The sequence below is a fragment of the Lissotriton helveticus genome, chromosome 3_1 (assembly GCF_964261635.1).
Source record: "Lissotriton helveticus chromosome 3_1, aLisHel1.1, whole genome shotgun sequence".
Classification (NCBI taxonomy): Eukaryota; Metazoa; Chordata; class Amphibia; order Caudata; family Salamandridae; genus Lissotriton; species Lissotriton helveticus.
In genome coordinates, this window is record NC_136061.1 from 1,968,519,315 (window position 1) to 1,968,543,782 (window position 24,468).

General features: G+C 45.6%; 1 protein-coding gene across 1 annotated transcript in view; it reads right to left on the reverse strand.

The window, feature by feature from the left end:
- Positions 1–24,468, reverse strand: part of PDCD7 (programmed cell death 7) — a 103,912-nt gene that overhangs the window by 32,334 nt on the left and 47,110 nt on the right. Inside the window, exon 3 of the mRNA XM_078683086.1 lies at positions 22,484–22,720. Within this exon, the coding sequence (XP_078539212.1) occupies positions 22,484–22,720 (237 nt within the window). The remainder of the gene's footprint in view (positions 1–22,483; positions 22,721–24,468) is intronic.

Here is a 24,468-nt window from a genome sequence, read left to right on the forward strand (position 1 = left end):
CTTATTCTGGACAACCTGCAATTTGTTTAAAGAGGCTTCATTGGCTGAGACCGACAAGGCATTGCAGTAGTCCAGGCGGCTAAACACTAGTGCCTGGATCAGCATTTTCCGTGTAGAGGAGGGTAAAAAAAAGGGAAGACTCTACTTTGTAGGCTAAGTTTGTGAAAACATGCCACCGCAATAGTGGTGGCATCCTCTACTAGCGTGTGTTTCTGGTCTATGCGGACTCCCAAGTTTTTGACCAGTTTTTTTTTAGGAGTAGGGGCAGAGCCCAATTTCTCTGGCCAACAGCTAGGAGTAGTAGACGGCACCGAAAACAAATCCAAGTGCAGCAACAAAGACTATGTTAAAAGCCACTTCAATATCAGGTGAGACACTGTCTGAAATGGCAGTGGCTTCCACTAGAGCCATTTGAGGCATGGAGTTGGATGTCATAAGGGCAGGACTTCCACTTGATTAGTCTGAATGTGTGGCAAGAATACTCTCAGAGAAATAGAATGGCCCTTAGGTAAAAAGGATGTGTAGAGCAGATATTGGTCTTGTGACCAACAAACACTGAAAGTCAGGTAGCCTAAATGCAATTACCATCTGTGTAGTAAGGGCCACGTTACTAGGGTGATTTGAGGCGAGAAGGCCTGAAACACCTCCACTTTGACCAGCTTCTTTGAAATTGACCATCAAATCAAGGACTGCTATGCAGATGTGTTCAGAAAATTGAGGTCCTTCAAATTCGTAGAACTGGTTTCACTGGGGCTGTAAAAATCCACTTTCCTGGAGTTTGTTAAACTGTGTAACAGTGAATCATCTTTATTGTAAACTAGATGGTGCCAATCAAATGACACGTCTAAAAGTTGGGCATGTACATTTTCACCACAAGAACAGATGGAGCAAGAACCTCTATCGATTATGCCTGGTCTTGATTGCACAGTATATTTTGAAGCATTCATGCCTAATTGCCCAAGTCAGAAAAGGATTTATAGAAATGTTAAGGTGGGTTTGGACCCACAGAGGTTGCTAGTTCCAAGAGAGCATGCTAATACTGGATTTAGAAGCATAAGGCATTAGTGGACAGAATTGCACCTTCTTCTACTGCTGCAGAACAGGCTTGCACCACCAAGCTTTCCAGAGATGGGTGTGCAAAAAGATAAGCAGGCCTGTGTTGATGTGTGGAACTTCCGGCTACCACCGGAGCAGACCTGTTCAAAACCTGAGCAACAGGTTCACTAGATCTTCACTAAAAGGCAATAGATTTTCTACTATCAGTTTCCCCGCCAAGATCTTAAAAAAAGAAGTCTTCATATTTTCAGTCTGAATGATGATAAAAAGTCTCTAACATTGGCGTAATGAGTATGGGAAAATACACCTGATTCGCAGTTGGTGGGTCTTCATATAAGGGGAGTTCAATTTCTGGAGATGTACACAATCTACTGAGGTCTTGTAGATCCAACAGTAATTGTGACTTGGTGTCCAGAGGAGGAAAGGTTTTCTGCTTCACTCTGATCATCTTTGCTGTGCCAATGTTTTTATGGCATTTGTATGAAGTCAAAATCAAAACCATAAAGGTTCTCCATTCTCTTAAAGGATAACCCTCTGGTAACATGAATGACCTAAGGTAATTCAGATTCCCATAGGTAGACATGTGTTTTGGATGTAGCAGACTCTAATAAACCTTGGCCAAAACCTGGTTCACTGAAGGGGCTCCAAAGGGCTATCAGAACCGGACCATAGCTACTCACAAGATAATGAGTTACCTTACTAGGCATAGTGACGAGTAAAGGGGGTGCAGCAGAGATGGCCTTGGCGAAAACAGTCAACATTGTCTTATTGAAACATCCTTGCTGTGGGGAATTTTATAGGATCCATCTAGTAGTTTCAGATGAAGAGGTGGATCTTCTATGGACATCTTCCTTTCCGTACCCGGATGGAACGTTGACAATGTATGCCTATGTTTCTTATGACACCGTGGAGGAAGGGCTCCATGAACAAGTTCAGAAAGGAGTCCTTCTTCTGGAAGCTAATTGAGACCCACCTCTCTTGAAGGCAACCTCCATTTCCTGAATTGCTTTCCTGTTAATCTAGCACAGAGGTAGTAAAACTTTGAATCACGTAACACACCAAGATATTATCTGTGTGTTGTGGAAATTAGATGTCCAACATTGTGTATCAGAAAGCAGCAAAGATTTTTTTATACCTAATATTTTATTGTTTCAATTACTCAAAACATACAAATACAGTGTTTGGAAAAGTGAAATATTAATTATGGTGGATTGGTGTCCACTACAAGTAATAAAGTCACAATCCTGTTAGGTTGAGTCAAAGTTTTTTTTAGAAGCATTTAGAAGTACCAAAACAGTTAAAAAGTCAAAACACAAACAAAAATAAAAAATCCACTACAATTTCTAAAAAGCGAGTAATCTTTAATAACAAAATTAGTGCGCAACTTGAGAAAATCTAATAAAGAGTACCGGAAATATGATTTTTTTGAATGATTTAAGACAAAAGAGCAACAAAATGCGCAACGTGCCAACGGTAGTCAATTGTAAATGTAGACCGGGACCTTGGTGTAATTTATGTCCGATCGTGATGGTGCATGGATATCCGATCCATGCACCATCACGGTCGGAAACAAATTATGCCAAGGTCCCGGTACACCAAGTACATTGGCCCTGCTAGGGCCTGTACTTAGGAAAGTTCAAAAAGGTTTCCAAGTCTCAAACTGAAAATGGACTTTTCTGAGAAAACGCTTCATTCTGGACAAACCTGAAACTCAATCAGATACCCAGTTGAACTGCTGGTTGGATACTTTTTTGAGTTGGTCTCATTGAAGCTCTGGAGCTAAAGTTTTGAAAAAAGCTCCCAAACTTCTTCTGGTGTTTAAACATCCATAGGAGTACACTTCCATTGCCCCAGGACTTGGACGGGAGTACTTGAAGACTTTCAGGGAGTCAAGCAGAGGGCAACTGCAAAATACTGTCCAGATCCAGCTGCCTCTGGTCAGCTGAGATTCTTTACAGAAAGGTCTTCAGCTTTTTTTTATATTCCTGGAGCCACCCAAGGGATCAGCTGTATGATCCTTGGTGATATTTTTGTCTTTGGATTTAAATCGTCCTTCTCAAAGGTGAGAGATGGCAAGTGCACCAGGTTCAGTCCAGCTGTGTTCTGATGAAGATTGAGTGAGAGTCTAGTTTTGTAGGGTTTACTAGCCTGTGGGTGGACGACACCCTAACACACTCCTAGTCCCTCTGTAACCAATGGAGTAATTGTTCCCAAGCCCTGGCCAGAAATATTTCTCAGTAGCTCCTGTTTACCTTACTACAAACAGGCCCAAAATGCAATTTGAAAGACTAAATTCAAGGCGGCGAAGGTCTTTGGGCACACTCAGGGCAGCAGTGTGCGTGGCAGACACTCAGAGGTCAAATTTACAAGAGCAACCTTCATGCAAATATTCCAAGAGGCTTATTTACTATTTACTATTTTAACTACAGTCCTGGGGTAGTTTATCCAAGTATTTTGGATGCACTTAATGTAGTAATTTTGAATTGCAAAAGTGCTGCCCTAAGAGCGCAGCTCAGGAACAAAACAAAAAAATAGGAATGGCAATAAACTTGGGCTCTGAAGATTGGGGGTGTGAGTGGGGAGTGCACTAGCTTAATTTTAGTGTCCTCGCACACCTAACACTCTAGTTTAAAGTAGACCCTATAACCACAACAAACCCAAGAGACAGGACTCTGGCAAAGCAAAAGTAGGGTCTTTCAGCAACTATACAGGGGAAACACAAGAATTGTCCTTGCATCCTGTTTGCCCCTTTGAAAGGTACAACAATATTACATGTGTTTAGACAGATCTGTCATGCAGGATTTGACTGCCCACAGCCATCAATCTACATATTCTTAGTCATCTCTGTGCCTTCATATCAGGCTATTGTGTGTTCCTAGGAGGAATTTCACAACTCTTTCACAGATTTTCCCAGGCTGAGCACAGACAGCAAATTAGCCTCCAGGAACTTCAGGCATGGAAAAGGTGCCTTTCTAAAAGTAATGTTTTCTTTGATATTTATTAAAATCAGACTTTAGAGGGGGTGGCCAAGATGGCAGCAAGGTAGGATGCTCTGCTCTGCACCTCCTGGCCGCCGCCGGCCCGATAGCACTACCTATGCCGCATAGCCACGAGAAAGCGAGTCAGAAGGTGTCCAGAACATCCTGGGGCAGATGGATTGTAGAGGGGCCAATGTTGACTTCATCATGTCTTGCATGGAGTTAGTCCTAAAGCTCAATCTATTCCTCTTTAAGGATGATCTATATCTGCAGTGCAAGGGGACCAGTATGGGGCCACTTGTGCCTCCAGTATGGCCTGCCTATAAGTTGGACAATTTGAGGCAACCCATGTGTACAATGAATCGGCTCCGTTTTTTGAGAATGTCATCACCTGGAGCCGATTCCTTGATGACATTCTTCATATGGGAGGGCACAGAGGAATATCTAGAAGAATTCTTACAGTGGTTAAACTTAGGTGACACAAATTTGAGGTTCACATCTTCATACCGTAGGGAATATGTACATTTTTTGGATCTTAAAATCAAGGATGTGGGTGGGAAGCTGGAAGTAGAATTATTTTGTAAACCAACGGATATAAGCACCTTATTACACTACTCCAGCTTCCACCCAAAGGCCCAAAAGTATGCATCCGTCTGCTAGAACATAAGTCTGCAATTAGAAACCAGAGACCGAACTGCCCCTTAGTAGATCACTTTAAAGCAAAGGGTCACCTTTTCTCGGAGTTCGAATGGTTTATCATTGAACGGATTGACAACAATAAGAGGGGAGGTGACATCACGATGAAAAGAAAGAATCGTGAACAGTGGTATATTTCTATTCTCAACACTGTGAGAAAGGGCCTGAACACAAAAAAGGACTGGATGAGGATTTTGGGTTGACTATTTATGTCCCCTCAGTGGATATGTTCAATGGATCATATCAATAGATTTTTAATAGGGTGAATTAGTTAGTCAACAGGGCATATATTTAGCTGTTGGAAGCAATAGGGGGTGAGTCGGTTTGGGGTACGTGTACTATCTGGGGGAGGTGTGTGTACCGGCCACACACTTCTCTTAGTGTGCATGTCCCAGCCAAACTGCCCCTCAGTATGGGAGGTTAGTTCTCCCTCAAATGAAAGCAAGCACTAGCGGAAGGGACCTTGAATTAGGAATAGTCTAGTGTACATGTTCCTGTCGATCTGCCCCTTAGTAAGGGAGGTTAATCCTGTTTAATCTAAGCCAACACCAGCGGAAGGGACCAGAACTTAGAGTAAATATATTTGGTTTAAACTAATCTCATCGATCAGAACCTCGAGGGGGGTCTGAAATGCAACCATAAAGGATATTGTAGAAATGAGCCCTGGATGAATTTAGAACAAGATATGAGCCAATCGAGTGAAAAATATTACTCAATTTTTACAGCCATTAGTTTTGTTATATGGGACCCACAACATAAAAAAAAAGTCTGTCGCCCTTTTAAGAGGGACGAGGAAACGGGATATTTTAAGTTCGGTCATTGCCCCTTTAACACGTACTCCTCACAGTGTTTACGGAGACGTCGTCTTACGTCCCCCGGCAAGCGTGTTTTCGCCCAGGTGCTGTGAATCGGACACCATTTAAATAGGGCATTTGAAGCGTGCACAAGTTAAACGCCTAACCGGAATGCGGCCTGGAGAGAAACTACATGCTGTCTAGAGGTAAGGAGATCTCACTGAAATATTTTGAGACCAAAATAGGCTAAAATGGAGGAGGTATCGTGCAGTGAGCACCCGTGGGCGATATCTTCCCCTGACGTTTCCATGGTACCGCTATGCGGTTAGATTATAGACAAGAGTAGACATTGCCCCCATTGCCGGCTTCCCATAGCGGCGGTGACGAGGAAGGGAGGTCGGTCAAACGAGATATTTAAGCAGACCTATAACAAACCACTCGCAGCAATAGATGGTCAAGTCAATCGATAAGAAGGACTCCCTATTTAATAAATGCATGGGGCAACCAATAATATGTGATGCAAATTGGTTTAAATGATTAATTGCTAATAATCTTACTTTGATCTCTCGCATGTCAATAGATTTAGCGCGGGGGTACAGGTTATCTAACCCTTAAACTTAATAACCTATTTTTCTGCTGAAGGTTATCTTTTAATAGATGGGTAAAACTATGGCATATATCTTTTTCAGATCTAACCCACATCTCAGATAAAAGAGTTGACTCCTCTGAGGAACTCACACAGGCGAGCCGCATTATATATGCCCTTATAGCAAACATATTCTGTGAGTATCCTTCCTTAGGAGTCTGAAATATATGGGACATATAGGATTAATTAGGGATTAGTAGTAGAGTACCCCATGTATATTGTATATTCTTTGTTTTTAGAAAAGGACCGCCATATTAACTGTAGACCACAGAGAAAACTCTGGCGTTTCTGAATCATTAATAAACCCCTAACTGGAGGATAATTCATATGTTATCGGTAGGTGTCTATGGGGGTTTAGGTTCTTGAGAATAGCTTCACCCCAGAAGATAAGAGGTTCCGATATTTGAGATAATCTCTACATCCTCATTTTTTTTCTATAGAGACTGTACTAACAAGCACTTGGAGCCCTAAGGAGCCCCGCTACGTTTTAATTATCAAAAAAAATTCTGAGCCACCACGGAAACATTTATAGGTGGGTGGCATTTCCTTATCTACTCGGTCTTGTTTATAAGTGCAATGAAAGATGGGTGCTAGCTTGAATTGAAGATGGGGTGCATGTTTAGTATGGAATGGATGAAAGGCCAGTCAAGTGGGGACCCTGTGGACAGTTGTGTTCTATAATACTATGTTGAAATATGCCCATTCTGGGACCCTGTGGACAGTTGTGTTTTTTTTTTTTTAAATTATGTTCAGAGACGTATTCTTTTTCATGTATAGTTTAGTAATGTATCTATTAGTTGTATCTAATGTGTATTACTAGCAATGAAAATGCCCATGCTTATTCCTCTTCTGCTTTAATCAGCAAAAAAAAAAAAAAAAAACGAAAAATCTTCTCTCTTTTCCCTTGAGATGGGTGGGGTGGTAAAAGTGCCTGCGGGAGGGATAGTATTGAATGCAATTCATTATTTGGTAGATATGTTTGATTTAATAATAATATATTGTTTCTTGAATAGGATGTTTTCATGGTTTTTAACTGGAGAGATCGCTTTATGTTTTTTGTCCTGAGGAAGGTGGCTTAAATTTATTAAAAGTGCCATCGAAACGCGTTGACGCATCGTAGCTTCAAATCGTGTTACATCCAAGGATCATACTGGCTGTCCAATAGAGGATATGATTTATGGACACCCATGAAATATCATAATGAATTCAATGTGGAGTAACCAATTTAGGATGTTTTTATGATTATGAACGGTTGTTTGTTGTCTCTCGCTTATACATATTCTTGTTTATTGTGGCTATATTTGGGTTTTTATTTACTGTGTACATTGTGGAATTGACCACAAGGAATTTTTAAACATTTTGTAAGTCACTTGTCTTTTTATTAGATTAATGTGTTTATTTTTTAACTTTAGCTGTCTTTGAGTATTGTATCACAGAAATGACCAATAGTGTCCCGCTTGATCCTTTTTCTGTGTGACTGGTGATGTTACAGGTTTTTGGGATGAATGTGTACGAACAACAAGTCTGTATGGTGGATATTGATCAATACCTCTGATGTCAGTGTAGTGGAACTATTCCCAAGAGAAATCTGTTCTTTTGACTTACCTGTGGTACCCCTTTCTCTTGGGTGTGGGGTCGCTCCCAACCTTTTTTGAATCGTCCACAACTTCACCCAGGACTCCGGTGTCACTCCAGCGGAGCTGCCTCGTCGCGGGTGGCTGATCCGGGGCCGAAAAGAGGAGACATCGTGACCCTGGGAAGTTGGCGGCCGAGCCGCGAGGTGTTGGAGGCTGGTTCAGGGATTGACGGCGCAGACCAAGTGATTTGCAGAAGGAGCAAATGCCACCCAACAAAGCGATACATGGCCAGCACAACAGGTACTGCCAAGATTGAGCTGGATTGCGGCGGAAGCAGAGCCGCCGGCACAGCCGAGGTGTGCCCTGGGGCCTGAGATGTCGGGATCCTCAGGCTCTTCCGGCCGCTCGACCGAGCACAGTGGCAGACGCCCAGCCCCCAAGAGGTGAGAGTTGTGGCTGCTGCGACAGACGGGGACGCAGGGAGGCTTTGGAGAGGATGCATGGGCGACCTGCAACACAGCACCCGGCCCAGGACTCGTATGACCTTCCTGGTCGGGAACCCGGCAGCTGGAGCCAGCCTAACAAGAGAGCCCCTACACATAGATTGTGCTACGCAAAAGGCAATCCCTCAGGGAACGCGCGTCTAAGCGGTTATAGGCCGGAGGATAGACGGTGAGCACACAGCCCTTGGGCCATTCGGTGCGGCTTCTGGCGCGCCTGGGGCAAGACACCCCCACCCCCATCAGAGAAGGTGAACCTTCACACTGGGTCGCCCCCTCGATTAGCAGCCGAAAGTAGTGCAACCCCCCCTAATCCCCCGAGAGGCCCGATTTGGGCAGAGGCGGCAGAAAGGCCATACCCAGGGCAGCTACTACCTGTTAGTTACTGACAGTGGGCCAAAGGCCTGGAGAGAGAACTGCTTGGCTGGATCGGGGTACCAAAGCACAAAGGGGGGCCCAGCCAACGCCATTGAGTCTACATAGCCGATGCCCCACTGGCAGTGAAGACACAAGCCCGTACATACAACACATCAGAGCACTAGGGGGGGGGGTGATGACGCTGCCACTGCAGACGCAACACGGCACGGCCTAGCGGGTAGAGCCCGGAGGACCGATGTTCAGGACTGGGGCAGGCGAAAATCTGATGCCCTTATAAGGCAAGACACAGCAAACGCAAAGACCTCCCGCATACGAGCGCAACTGGGCCCAACGCAGGTGGGAAAGACCGCCCCTGAAGATACTCCTGAGGCCCCCAGTTGGAAGACAAAAGTATCCATAATGCTTAGGGTCTGATTATGTCCTCCGCTCGCATTAAGAAAGATTGATCCCTTAAGGATATGCTCACACGCCCCGCCGGCAGCGTTGCACTGGAGGGCAAGACAATGGAAGAGTCCACCCGCACGCAGACTGAGGGAACAGTGGAGGAACCGGTAACACAGGCGTTTCTAGAATCGCTCTTCACTATGCTTCGCAAGGACTTACAGACAGTTAAGAGAGACCTAACTCTGGAAATTAAAGACACCAGGAGAGACATGGATGCCTTGGGGGAACAGGTCACAGCTCTGGAGGACAAAGGGGACATTCGGGACGAAGAGCTGGAGGCTCTGCAACAGGAAGTCATTCGCCTCCCAGACCAACATATTGACTTGCAGTCACATCTAGAAGACCTTAAAAATCGCTCCCGTAGACATAACGTCCGGAACCGGGTGTGAAGACAAAGGCAGAGGGAGTAGACATTTTCGGCTCCGCTAGAGATCTTTTCAAATCACGTACTCGGCAACCCCCCTGGTACCTAGCTCAAGCTGGACAGAGCACATAGAGTGGGCCCGCCCCATCCTGAGAAGGCCCCCCCGGCAGACAACCTGGTCTGTGTGCAGGACTTTCAGATCAAGGAAGAGATACTACGCAAGGACCGGTCAATGCACCCCATTGCATTTAAGGACTAAACTCCAACATTATACCAGGCTCTCGCCTCGTTCATGCTACAAAAACGGAGAGCCTTTCGCCCAGTTACCACTCACCTCCACAAACAAGCCATCCCATATTCGTGGACCATTTAGGCTTATTTTCCGCTGGGACGGCAAGCTCCGGCAGCTGCGATCCCTTTCGGAGGCCTGTCAGCCACTGGGACTAGATTTGCTCGAGGAGAACGGAGACGAAAGGACCTCGCCTCCTGCTCGTGGAGGCCAACAATCAAGATGGCAGCACCAGGGTCGTAGATATATATAGAAAAGACCGGACCAAGCGGAGAAAATGAAGGGACAACAAGAAGCACTAAACTCTATCCCCTCTGTTTAATCCAATTCAGAGGCTTCATGAGCACACGGAGCGGACATATGCTTGTTACAGAAGCTGAGGGCCGACGGGGCGGGGGTTCAGAGCTTGGCCACACTATGGACCCCAATCTAATTTCCTGCCAGCCACGAATGGCTGACGGACTATCTTTGAATTTCCTACTAGTTAACTTAGTTCATTTTTTGTTAAAATGTATACGGGTTGTTTTGGGGGCCCTCCATTCACTGTACCACTACATTACCAGGCTCCTTATAGGGGTTTCAAGGCCCTACATGGGGGGGGAGGCGGGAGCAGCCATGGCTGCATGCACCCAAGGCCACCACACTAGGCATATTACCCACCCTTAGATATGCGCCCCACTGAACTTAAAATCCTCACACTTCATGTGAGGGGGATAAACAACCCTGTAAAACGGAGAGCAATACTATTTTATCAGGAAAACACAAAGGCCGACATATGCCTCCTGCAGGAAACTCACCTTCTTGCTTGGGACGGTCATAGGCTCAGGACCTGTATATTCCCCATACAACTGTTTTCCACATGCACTACTAAGACCGCAGGGTGGCCATATCAGTGTCCCGAACTTTTAAGGGCAGAGTGGGTCGTAAAGAGGCAGAGATTAAAGGGAGGCTTCTCTCACACGTGTTTACGTTGGGGGGGGGCAAACACTGGTTGTAGGCACAATCTACGCACCTGATGAGGGACAAGAGAAATGTATTCATACAACATTGACAGAGGCTACAGCCACAGAAGAATGTAAAATACTAATGGGGGGGGGGGGGAGATCTTAACCTAGTATTTAAAAACGCATTAGACAGGTCAACGCAACGCTATGGACAGGCAGGCGCCATATCCTCCGAAGGACAAGCTCGACTGAGCGACCTGGGCCATATAGACTTTTAGAGGGCTTCTCACCCCCATGACAGAGAATACTCCTTCTCTAATGCTCACAAGACCTACGCTAGACTTGACTATCTTATCGGCTCTTGAGACGTTCACACACTTGTAACAGAGATAGTCACAGCCTCACTGTCAGACCATGCAGCAGTAGCGGTCACACTGTCGCTCCCACCTTTGCAACACCCCCTTAGACAGTGGTGCCTACAGGACAACTTCTGCAAAACCCAGACGTCGAGACACAAATCCAGCAAGCTATAGGAGATTATCTCCTCCACAAGGACATTCCCAAGACATGCATGGCAACACTATGGAAGTCATCCGCGGGGAGTTTATTGTAATCTCGGCGGCGGATATCGCAAACCATAAGTAAACAAGGGGTGCCCTCTCCCAGCAAATACGGGAGCTTGAGCAAATACATCAGAGGACAGGGGCCCCGAGAATCTGGCGTCAACTCTCTGCCTTGCGATCCCAACTGGCGGCAATCGATCAGGATCGAGCAGAATATGCAGCCCTCTGACTGCGTCATTCCTTTTATGTATGGGGGTGATAGATGTGGTTGCCTCCAAGCACACAAAATGTGCAAGAGCCGACAGAAGCAAGGGGTCCAAATGATACACGACTCAGCAGGGAACTCTGTATCAGTGGATACTGCACTAGTTAGCGCCTTTCAGGAGTTCTATGCGCACCTCTACACAGGCAAGACATTAGATGAAGCAGAGACCAGTAGCTATTTGTCTGGCGTGCAATCCACCACACTGACCTAGACCAGGCCAAACAGCTGGAAGGGGACATTCGCATAGCGGAGGTCGTCGCCGCAATCTCCCGGTTAAAATTAGCAAAATCCCCTGGACCGGATGGCTTTACAGCAGCCTTCTATAAGGCATTCAGTCCAGTGTTGGCACCCCTCTTAACTCGGCTGTTCAACACATTCTCGGAGCCCGGGGCGATCCCAACATCGATGCTAGAAGCTACAATCAGTCATCCCTAAACCGGGGGAAAGACACAACCTGCTGCAGTTTGTTTCGACCCATATCACTTCTAAATATTGACCTGAAATTATTTACGGGAATACTATCCCACAGGCTGAGCACATACATGCTTAGTCTGTCCGAGCCCGATCAAGCAGGTTTCATTCTGCAAAGACAGACCAGCGACAACATCAAGCGAGTTCTTCACATCATAGAGAAAGCCTCTCGGTCCCCAGGTAAATACATGCTGTTTACCATAGATGCTGAGAAGTCCTTAGATAGGGTCCATTGGCCCTACCTCGAACATGCATTGACACACTTTGGCCTTGGGGGAAAAGACGAAGACGCAGATTTTAAATTGCTATTGCCTTCCCACGGCAACGATTAGGATCGACGGACACAAATCGGCCCCTTTCCAAATTGGCAGAGGCACAAGACAAGGGTGCCCTCTATTGCCCTTGCTCTTTGCGCTATACATGGAGCCATTAGCGCAAAAAGTGCAAACTAACTTACACATCACCAGAGTGCCATTTGGGGGGACAAACACACCATAAGTCTCTACGCAGACGATGTATTGGTAACGCTGGACAATCCAGGCACCTCCCTGGGAGGTAGACTCATTTGCCAGGGCTTCGGGATTCAAGGTGAATGTGGAAAAATCAGTCGCACTCAACCTTTCCCTTCCACCATAAGTGGCAGAACTAATCCAGATCCAATACCCAAAACAATGGTTGCAAAACACTGTTCCCCTTCTGGGAACTCTTAGCGCCCACGACACAGGCCGCCACCACCACCATTAACTGCAGCAATTTGCACAAACAAATCCGCTTCGACATCCAACAGTGGAAACATCACCCAAACTCGTGGCTGGGTAGAATAGATGCAATTCAAATCATGATTCCCACCAAAATCCTATATTTGTTACAGAAGCTCCCCTTGCACCCTCCCCTGGGTGTGATCCATAAAATGCAGACAGAGATTCTGCAATTCATATGGCAAGGCCGTAAGGCGCGGATGAAAAATGCCCTCAGCTTCTTGCCACCCAACGAGGGAGGGCTGGGGATTCCGGACCTTCAATTGTACTATTACGCAGCTCAACTGCGAAATCTAGTGGAATGGAGCAGTGCCGAATCAGAGAAACACGGGTTATTTCAAGATCGGGCGAGGCCGGTACATCGCTACAGAAAGTCCCCTTGCTTAAGAAGCCGCAGAGACCTCAGTACCTCTACTTGTCCCCCATCACATACACAATGATGGCAGCTTGGTACCAAACTAGCGTTAAACACAGTCTGACTACATTTCCCTCCCCTTTGACCCCTCTATTAGATAACCCGGAGTTTGGGCCTGGTGCTGTGGTGCCATTCAGAGTCCAGTGCGCTGGGCCATCTTTTTGACGTGGAGGGGGTGCTCCACTTTCAACAAGTCAGAACTGATTATGGATTGCCAGAGACAGAGAGGCTAAGATACCTGCAACTCTAGCACTGGGCTTTACAGCCACAAAACAGACCTCAGGCGCAGAGACACCTCATCCAATACGAAATGTGGCTTTTATCTAAATTGTCCGACAAGAAATTAGTCTCCAAAATATATTCACTTCTGAACATGCGCAATAAGCATATGCACAATACAGGCCACACCCGCTGGGAGAAAGACTTGGGGAGGGCACTGAATAATAAAAAATGGGAAGGAATATGCTATAGAGCAAGGCATACAGCGAGTAATGTAGAGCTGACAAACATTAATAAGGGTAACTTCCTATTGGTACTATACCCCCATGCGGATCCACAAGATAAACCTCACACAGAGTGCAAAGTGTTGGCGGGGTTGCGTGTAAAGCGGCACACTGGTACACGTTCTATGGCAATGTACATGCATACAAGAGTACTGGGTTCAAATACTGAACGAAATTGATACAAACTTAGATACAATAACTGCCAAGATTCCCAGCATACGTCCTCCTGGGGGTACCGAATCCACTTGCATATCCCTTGAAGTCCAGAAGTGGACGTCAGATTGAGGTGGCCCTAGGTGCAGCCATGCAAAATATACTCGCTCATTGGGGGACTCCTCAGATTCCCACTCACACGGGCTGGCTACAATGGTTTTGGCACATCTTGGGAATGGAGAAGATTTTGTTCACGTAATCTGGGCACAGCACAGCTTTTAAAGAAGTGTGGCAGCCCTTTTAGTCACGGCTCTCGATAGAATGAGACAAACTGACCTGTACTAGGTATTTACGATTGCTATTCTTACCCGACTCTACTGCCGCTCATGCCCCGGAGCAGAACTCCTAGACAACACCTCTAAAGTAGGCCCCTAACATTTACAGCAAGTGAATGGAGGGGGGAGCGATGGGGGTAGGGCGTACCGTTTGCCTATTCGACTTCCATATATGTGTTACATGAGCAGGGCTGTGCATAGCCCAATGAATTGCAAAGTCTATATGTGGCGTGGTTGTTTCATAAAATTGGAATACAAATATTTGCACCATAAAATCAGACTTTACCATCAAATTGGAATTTTAATAACTATTACAATATAGTGGTTTAATGATTTTTCTAAGTGGACCCATTCGAAGTACAGTATTAGTATTTTCATCTGTGCTCTGCTTTTCTACTTGAGGCAGCTAGGCCTACCACTGTGAAAATAGCTTTTACAGATTTGTCATTTTAGGGACATAGCAACAATTTTCTACATGGCCCTTTTTTAAATACCATTTATAATCATAATACAATGTGGGCTTACATCGGTGAGGGGATTACTTATATTTAAAAGAGAAGTTTTTGCCTGTCAAAAAGGGCCTTTTAACAGATTGCACTGCAGGTTTTACACTGTAGCAGGCATGCTACACTGGTAGACCTGAAGCTGTGTTTTCCTTTGTCACACTATTGGATGGCACAATAAGTGCTGCAGGCCAAAGGTGGCATTTGACTTTTCAATTCCATTTCTGCACCATATACTATGGCCTTATAGAAAAGCTAACTATGCCAATCGGGGGTTAGCCAATTTCTGCATGTTTTAGGGTCAGAGCACATACACTAGGCACTGGACTGCTGTGCCCCAGAATGCGGAGTCTTAAAACCAGCAATAAAATTCAACAAAACATGGGGGTGACCACACAAATAGGGGCATTTTCTCACACAGTGCAATTATAATGTTATGAATTTATCCAAAAGAGCACACGTCACATACATCACCCGGCAATCAAATTACAATAGGTTCATCATTTCCCCCAAATCTTGTGATGCTTATACGGGCATCCACTGGCTTAGTAGCTGGGCTCTTTCAGTTGTATCCACCAGTCCATTGCTGCCTGAAGGGCGCTAATGGGAAGCAATCTGCCCTGCCCAGGGGGCTTTTCTTTTGTGGGTCTCCAGTCCCATTTGATTAAGTGCAAAGCAAATCACCAACATATAAGTGCCACCCTCGCAACCTCTTGTAGTGAGTCCGCAAGGGGATCCCTCTAACAGTAAACTTAATATATTACTTCAACTAACCAGGGAGATCACAGCACGAAATTCAGGGTCTTAATGACCAGCATACAATCAGCTTACTTGGAGAGATTCCTCCGAACCGTTAACAGGAGGAACTTTGTTCAGGACGGACTCTCAACTAAACCCCAAATTCTGATCCTTCTTGGATGTCCAACCCTTATGGGCTCATCGAAGCCAGTATTTTAACGATACGCACGAGAAGCCCCTGGCACGCTAGTGACTCCCTGGACAAGAACCCTGATCTATCAATGAAATATTTTGAATCCGGATATTGCCTTTGCACATCGTGTATGCTGTGTCCTGAACTATATAAAAAGAACCCCAGTGAATACCTGTAGTCTCCAAGATTCTCTCGCTGTGTGTGTGTGTGTGTGTGTGTGTCCCACACGACCTATCTACTCCCGCCCTGATGAAGGTGTCGCCCCATGTTAGGGCGTTACACCGAAACGGGCGTTGGCGTTCTTCTCTTCTCGTGTACTTGGATCCAGCTTCCATTTACCGTTTGGAGGATACACGAGAATGCTCCATCTTATTACCAAGTGGCAACTCTACCGTGCTTTGCTATGTTATAGGAATGCATGCGTGTTGAGGAATGAATGTGCATATCATCATTAGTTAATGCAAGTATGTCTGATGTTTATGATTGTTTTTTTGTGTGGGACATATTTATCTATACATCCATAGATGATTTTGTACATTCTTTGAAATATAATAACCTTGTCTGATATATGATAATAAAAGAAAAATAATTTTGATAAATAAATGTTTTTTTGAAATTTTGAATACTTGTGGGTCAGCCCTTGGTGTTGGTATACTAGGATTCTCTCTTGGGCCTCTTATAATCCTTTTGGGCGGGCGATTGCTAGTAGTGGTGTTTCTGAATTTTCCATGCCCCACCCACCCATTATTTATTGGCAGGGGTCCCCCTTTATATTGGTTACAACCAGCCATTCAATACCTGAATCTGTGATGCCCAATAGAAAAGGCAGAGATCGGCAATGCCCCCATCATAGGTAAATGGGGTACACTGTTGAAAGAAATACAGGGAGTTTGATTCCCCCAGCGAAAAGAACGCATCCAGTCCCAAAATAAGTCTGAGGGATCACTAAGCGAACATTTTGTAGAAAATACACAAATCTCGGTATGACCATGATTTTGAAGAGGGCCACTCTGCCAAGAATGGTAAGGGAGAGGTTGGGACACTCACTCAGCTCCTTCCGTACCGAAGCCAGCAGTGGGGTGAGACTATGACACAAAGTAAGCCCTTGCTTCAGAGTAATGTGCATTCTCAGGTACTGGAAAGCAGAGCCTGCAGGAAGGAAGGCGAGATTACCAGTTAATGTCTACCTTGAGCGGTATTAGCAGCTTTGACCACTTGACATTTAGGCTGGACATCTCGCTATAAATTTCAAACATTAGGGTCATTCGAGGGCCTGTATCATGGGGTCAACACAAAGAGGACAATCAGCATAGAGGACAATCCGGTGTTTTGAGACATCCTTCCAGGAGTGCACTCTCGCCACTAAGTCGAAGGGGAGACCAAAAGGGGGCAGCCCTGCCTGATTCCTCTGCAAATCTGGAACAGGGTTCAGAGGATGCCATTCACTTTCACATGCGACTGGTGTGAGTGGACAGTACTTTCACAAAGGTCATGAAGCAGGGCCCAAATCCTTTAAGAAGGAACACTCTGAACGAGAAGGGCCAGTTAAAGGAGTTGAGCGCTTTTTCAAAGTCGATGAGCATGAGTGTGGCACTGCACCAGTACGATGTAACCCTGCGAAAGCAGCGGTGGGTGCTGCGGAGGGGGATAAAAGTGCACTGGTCTGGGTGAACTAGCAAAGTGCCAGTATAACAGCCTATTGGCTAGGACCTTTATCTCAATGTTTAGCGATCGGGGACATGAAGAGAAAAGATTCAAAGGGGCACCTGCTCTGACTAGGACCACAAGCCAAATCAAGTTCAGGAGGAAACAGACCCTTCTCCGTGGCTTCCTGATACATACGCATTGAACTTGTTAAGATATTCAATCGGGAACCCATCTGGACCTGGTGCCTTCCCATATTTCATATAGTCAATAGCTGCCTCGGTCTTCTCTAATGTGATGGGTTAGTCGAGACTGTATCTGTTTAATGCACTGAAAGTGTTCAGTGGGAGATAAACAATGAGGGGTTGGAGCGTTCATAGGCAGATCGCTCCTGGTGGGCACAAAGCTTCCTATAGTAGTAAGCTAAAGAAGAAGAAATCTCGACTGGTGTATTGATCTGTTTCTCTGCTGGGTCTTGTAACTCAGGAATTACTGTGCAGGATACATTTCTGGTTGCCAAGAGTAGAGCAGTTTTCCAGATGTGTCTCCAAACTCGTAAGTTCCTCTATTTGAGGCAATCCAGTACTGCTGGGCTTCACCTAGGTATAGTTGGCATAGGAAGGCCATTTTGGCAAATAATTGGTGCTGAATTCTCTCATCCTTCTTAGCAAGGTGTTCAAGCTTGAGCGTGATTATACTCTCCTCCAGGGCAAACACCTTCAGTTTTTTTAATCTCTCTTTCTGAAGAAAGCTTTGGCATTGTCACAGCATTGTGGCTTTTCCAGGGACCCAAAGCGCTACTCAGGTATTTCATCGAACCACATTGAGATCATAAACGGTTTTTCTGTTCTTGCAATAGGTACTGCGAGCACTGTGTATCAGATTGGACAATACCCCGCCCGGGGGCCCAGATTCTAATCTTAATTGGGCGAGTGATCTAAAACTCCCCAGGATAGGATGTTTGCCGCAGTTCTACATATCATGTCTATGGCTGAAAGGAAGAGTGAACTCAACTCCAGACATGCTTACATGTGCTGCAGCAATAAGGTACATTTGGTCACACATGGGTGCCATATTCCGTACACATTGCGTGGGGCCAGCGCGTTAGTCCAATCTGCCAACACAGGGGTCCTTTGCAACTCTGCTGTCCTAGCCCCAGTGGAGTTCAATGCAGGGTCAAACACCACGCTGAAATCCCCACCTATGACATTTAGGTACTCCCAGGACCAGACCTAGTAGTCAAGAGAGGGCAAGGGGGACAATACACATTAATGAGGATATATTGCTTCTCTTCCAGGTAGCCCTCCACTGCACATAAATCTTAAAGTCGCCAGCAGTGACCGGAGTGATGGGCAGTGGAAATGTTTTGTGTAAGAGGATTGCAGTGCCCCTGGAACCTTTAGTGGTCCCTGCATGAAAAACCCTATTAAAACCATATCTGGCCAGAAAGGGGCAATGTGACTCCAAGAAGATGCATTTCCTGGAGGAACAATGCAACTGGGGAGTGGCGCGTGCCGAGTCTTAAGTACCACACTTGTTTCTTCATACGATCATTGAGGACACTGATTCCATGACATCAGTACAAAAGTGGTCACATGGACCATATTGATTGGCCAGACATTTATGTCTCGCTGGTAGGTCTTGCTTGGTGCCTATGCCTATCAAGGCCCCACGTTGGGGTAATGTAACATGCAGCTTGTGAAGTAGGCACACCAGAACAAAACAAGTTAACCTTGCAACCAGGTAGCCTGTGTAAACCAATTCCCCCCCTACTTCGCACTGCCACCCCACAAGAATCTGTCACACTAGTATTTAACAAGCTTAAAGACATTTTAGTGAAGGCAGAACCCTTCCCTAGATCTTGCATCTTGCATTGTATGATGAAACTATGCTGCCAGCAAAGTTAGCTGAATAGAAAGAGCAAGCGAAGAGAAAAAGTTTGATGGTATGCCCCGTCTGGTGCTCGATGCACAGAGGTGTACATCTAGATTAGTTAATCTTGCCTCGCTAGGTGTCCAAATCTTGCTCCAAGAAAATAGTTTGTAGCATAATGGGTCCGCGGTTCAAGGGTCCTCACATTTGGGCATCAGTAATCGGTCATCTCCTATTAGTCTCGGAGGAGTCCTGTGATTCTCTGGGGAGGGCCTCTTCATCAGCCCGAGTGCATCTGCCTTCCCTGTTTGCTACACCAGCGTGGTCACTGCTGCTACAAATATGAGCCTCTCACTCCACATGAGGTACTGGGGGACTGGGGATGGGTGGGGAGCGGGTGTTGGCATTTCAGGTATTTTTTCTCTTCAACCCAGTCTGTCCCAGGAGGGTCTCAGAAGAAGGAGCCCAAGTTGTGGAGTACTCTAAACCTGGCTATGAACATAAGCTAATACAGGACATCGCTCGTAGATTGTGCTTGATTGTTTCGAAGGATATTCTTTGTTTCTGAACCACGCAGGTGTCAATGGGAAAGATGGGGACACAGGTGGATTGAAGAGAGTTGTTTGACGCTTTTGCACCTTTGAGGATGGCATCCCTATCTTTATAGTTCAAGATTTTAGAGATCAAAGAGCAAGGGGGGGGCATCCAGCAATGGGCGTTGTGTCAGAGCTCAAAAGGCCCTTTACAGGATGAAGTAGGGTGACAGCCTGCCTCATAACAGCAAGGATGTGGCCCAGGTTTCAAGGAACCTCTCCTGACCACGCCCTCTAGGAAACCAATAAACCTCAAGTTGTTGCTTTGAGCCCTGTTATCATTGTCTTTAGCTCATGTTTCCAACATCTTAGATGTCATGGTGGGCTGGGATACAATGGATTTTAATTCTGTGACTGAGTCTTCAAATTCAACTATGCAGCCTACTGTTTCGAAGACCTAACCTCCATGTTGCACCGATCGTGCCGTAGTAGGGCGTCATCCGTGCCCACTTCTCCAATCCTGATCTTGAGAGCTACCCGGGATGCATGTATTGCCTGAAGTGTGCAGTCAGTATATGATGAGTCAGGTGAGTGGTAACTCAGGGAAGGTGGTGGTGGGTGGGGGATTCGAACTTACTTTGGCGTCTATGATGGCAGAAATGGAAATGTTATCAATTTTAGTTTGCATTTGTGAAGATTCCATGACTGCAGCACTGGTAAAAAAAAAGTGCAGTGTCTGAGTGATGGGTGCCGTGGCTCCCCAAGTCCTCCGCATTTAAATTCAGACACTGGCAATGACCGCAGCAGGTCTCGTAGGGGGGAGGGAAGGGGGGAGAGGGTCAGACTAGCCTCAAGGAGAAAGAACAGAAGTGGACAGATGGGGGTGCATTGTAGTGCTGCATGGATCTAGCAGTTCACCTGCATGGGGGAATCAGGATAATGGTGAGATAGGGAGAAAGCTGTGAATCTAGGTAGTCGCTGGTCTCCTGGCATATTCCAAAGTCTCTACAGGTTATGTCCTGTCCCGAACAGTCATGGGCAGGAGCAGTTTGTTAGTCTGAAGCAGTCAGTAGATTACACCATATTAGTTTTATTTTGTCTGCCCTCGGCGGCCAGGTCAACTCCGAGGCATCCCTGGGAAGATTAGACTTGTAGGTTAGGGGTCCAATTGTTTCACAGGGGCCTTGGTTGTATAGTGGGTGTACGGCGATGTCACCATGTCCACCTAGCAATCAGCTGGAGTATCAGGCTTTAAAGGGTAAGTTTCCAGCAGACCCTCCAATAACGGTTAAGACCCAACGCCAGACGATCCAGTTAGTGTCACAGTGGCAGGAGAAGGACTCTCTTCACTGGCCCGCTTGCACCACCAGCGCCCAGGCGGACCGTGAACAGCACGTGTAGCCAGACACACATACCTTGTGTGCTGGGCTGAATCGTGTTCCAAGGCTCAATACTGTTGGGATGCAGGCGAGAAGATTACCGTTTTCTCTGAACATTGGCTAGATCGTTTAGGCTTGCTGGAAGAGACTTTTGGTGGTCTCTCTCACCTCATAGTGGTCACATAACTATAGGATATGGCTTCGGGATGCAAGTATTGTCATTTTGCTGAGCCACTACTCCCCTGGAGTCCTGGGGGTTGACGTGGTAGAATCTTGCAGGGCTTATGAGGACTCACTGTGTTCAAATATGTTTAGAGCTGTAACCTCCTAAGAAAAAGTAGTTGGGCTCATTTGTCACCTCCTACAAAATAGGCGTTGGGCTCATTGATTTATGGGCCCATCAGGGCACCCTCGACTCCTCAGCCCCTAAACGGCTTACCTCCATCTCTGGCGATGCTGGTGTCCTCACTACACTACCTGCATTCTCTTAGCGTGTGGCACCTGGCTCAATGTAGGGTGTGCCGATCCCTTGGTCACTGGGTATTCGCTGTGCAGCCTGCCCACTGGCCAAATACCATGGCAACTTCCAGGCAAGGAGAGGAGCGATCCGTGAGCCAGAGCAGTTCTCCAAGGAGGGGGTGAACGGGATAGCCTGGACCAAGTCGGGCCAGCTGCAACAGGTGGGGGGGCTGCTGCCCACCACTTTTGTCGTTGTGGAGCGAGCATGCATATAGAGCTTTTTTACTAGCTTTAAGAAAAAAGAAGATAGGCAAATTTGGACATTCAGACAAAGAAAATCAATGTCATCTTCTCTAGGGAGATAGAGATTCATGAAAAAAGTCTATCAAATCTCTTGTATTTGCATATATCAAAATAAGCCTGGGTAAATTAGAGACTATGAAGAAAATAGGTACCAGATAGCAGTAAAGAGTGCTACAAAATACTGGAAACAAAGCTACAGGCCATTGCCATGGACAATGGGCACAGGGCAGATGACTACCTGTCCCCAGAGCGACTTCACATGGCCCAACACCATACCCAGTGGGTCCATCAAGCAGGGCATGTCCTCCAGACAAGTCCTGCGCCCACTGTCCATACACCATAGAACAAACAGCATGGCCAAAAGCAATGCGCACTGGGATTTGGCAATTGTGCCTCACTCCCCTGGGTGCCTCACTCCCCTGGGGTTCAGGGGTCTGACGGGGTACAATGGAGGCACTGGCGGTAGGATTCGCTTCCCTCCATCAGTGCAACTCAACAGTCATTTGACATCTTAACCCCAATAGGCTGCACTGAGGCAAACTTAAGAATGATTTTCCTATGGACTAAAAACCAATCCAAAATAGGAGTGTGTATTTCTACGTAGAAAGTGTCTTTATGTTAAAACAAAAGTGCTCCACTAATCAGTGCCATTCAGTGCTCATCATCAATAAGGAAGAATCCATGAATGAGAACCAGGGACCATTTGAGCAAGGATAGCAACTGCACTTACCTGGTTCCCCAAAAAGAATGCAGTTGATTTCATGCTGCTGCTGCAGTAGTTTCTCCCTTTCTTTTTTCAGTTTTTTCTCCCGTTCTATCTTGCGCTCTTTTTCCTGCTCCCCTTCAAGCATAACCCGCAAAGCTCTTTCCTCTGCATCATAAAGTTTTGTGCGTTCTTTGATTAAAGACCTTAGCCTCTTGATGTGATTTTCAAAGATCTCATCTGCTGATGCTGGAGGTGAAACACCTAGGGGAAAAAGGCGAAATGCATTTATAGTAATTCACAGAGGACTAAATTGCCCGTAACAAAGGGAATCTGCTGCAAAACAGAGGAAGAGTGACGAGGAGTGACTTTTCATTCTTACATGCTACATTTGCTATTCAACATTTACCCTGAAACATGTATTCCAGCAGAGCAGCCTCCAAATTCACATGTGCGCACATCCTGGCATGCCTTATTAGCCTTGGTCACAGTAACAGTAGTAAATGTAGAACCCAGAGTCTGAACCCAGCGTGATTAACATTACAACCTACTATTCTCACCGCCTGCTAACCACTGCAGGCTCTGATGCAGAAAAAAATGGATCTCGTGGAGACAGCAATCTTGAAGTACTGGGAAGAAATTATACTTTTAATAAGGGAGTGACATTAGCCACACGCCACTTGCTGTCTCAGAGGAGAAACGCAATACGTATGGGATAGGAGCTTTGCATTTTACTCGATGCCAAGCTCCAAGCCTACAAAGACTAAGTCAACACGGAACATGTAGAAAGGAATATGCTACTTACCAGTATGCATCTGTTCTTGGCATAGAGGGCTGCAGAGTGGTACATTTATGAATAGATCGCCATCTGGTATTGGGCTCGGATGATTGCACTTGTTTTTCTCCTGGAGAAGTCTTTTGTAGTCACGAGGCTGGTGACTCCTCCCTTGGGTGATAGTGTGCATGGGCATCGGCTCCATCCTTAGATTGTTTTGCCATAGTAGGGTTAGATGGAGTAGTATGATAGAATACAGAAAGAGATGGTTCTATATATCTCACAACTACCAAAATAATCATCCTTGTGGATCCATCACACGCAGTTTTCTTGATTTTAAGGATATTCCACTGTTTGAGGAATTTTTAAATGAGATACAACCAGCCTTAGCAAAAAGCCTGTACTTAAAATTCAGATATGGTATACTAAAAACCAAAGTAGTACTAGCGAAATGGGATAAGATCCTAGGGCAATCAAAAAGTACTAACTGTACATGTTGTGAACTAAATTTAAGAGAAGATGATATTCACATATTGTTTTTTTGTACTGCCTATGATAAAGCTAGGAAAAGATGGATCAAACCCTTGTGTAAAGCCCTAGGTATTCGATCATACCAGGAAGTATTTAGGATTGTTAAACTGACACTAGACGCCTTATAGTGTTTTGTGTAAGCAGATTCCTATTGAATGTTGGGTATACACGGAAAAACATGGCTCTTGATCTATAGGTAGTATACATGTGTATATTAAATGCAGGCTAGGTTGCCATGAGATACGCTGGAGATGAAAACTGTAAATATACTCGATTTTTATTTCATTATGCCTTTTTAACAGGAATGATTTTTATGTTCTAATTGTTGGAATGTATAACTTCTGCTTCCTATTGGCATGTGTATTTATTGTGTATATTGTATTGTGTTATAATGCATCTTTTATGGCCAAAAAGAGCCGAAATAAAGATTAAATGAAATGAAATGAAGAAAGAGATGCCCATGTAAGGGTATCTAAATAAGATAATGTTGGAACAGACACAGGTTTCCAGGGAGGCAGGGAGGGCATGTACCACTCTGCAGCCCTCTATGCCAAGAACAGATGCATACTGGTAAGTAGCATATTCCGTTCGAGGCATATGGGCTGCAGATGGTACATTTATGAATAGATTACACAGCAGTTACCTCCCTAGCGGTGGTCACCAGTGTCTGTTGCAACAGTTTGAAATAAAGCTTTTAATACAGCCT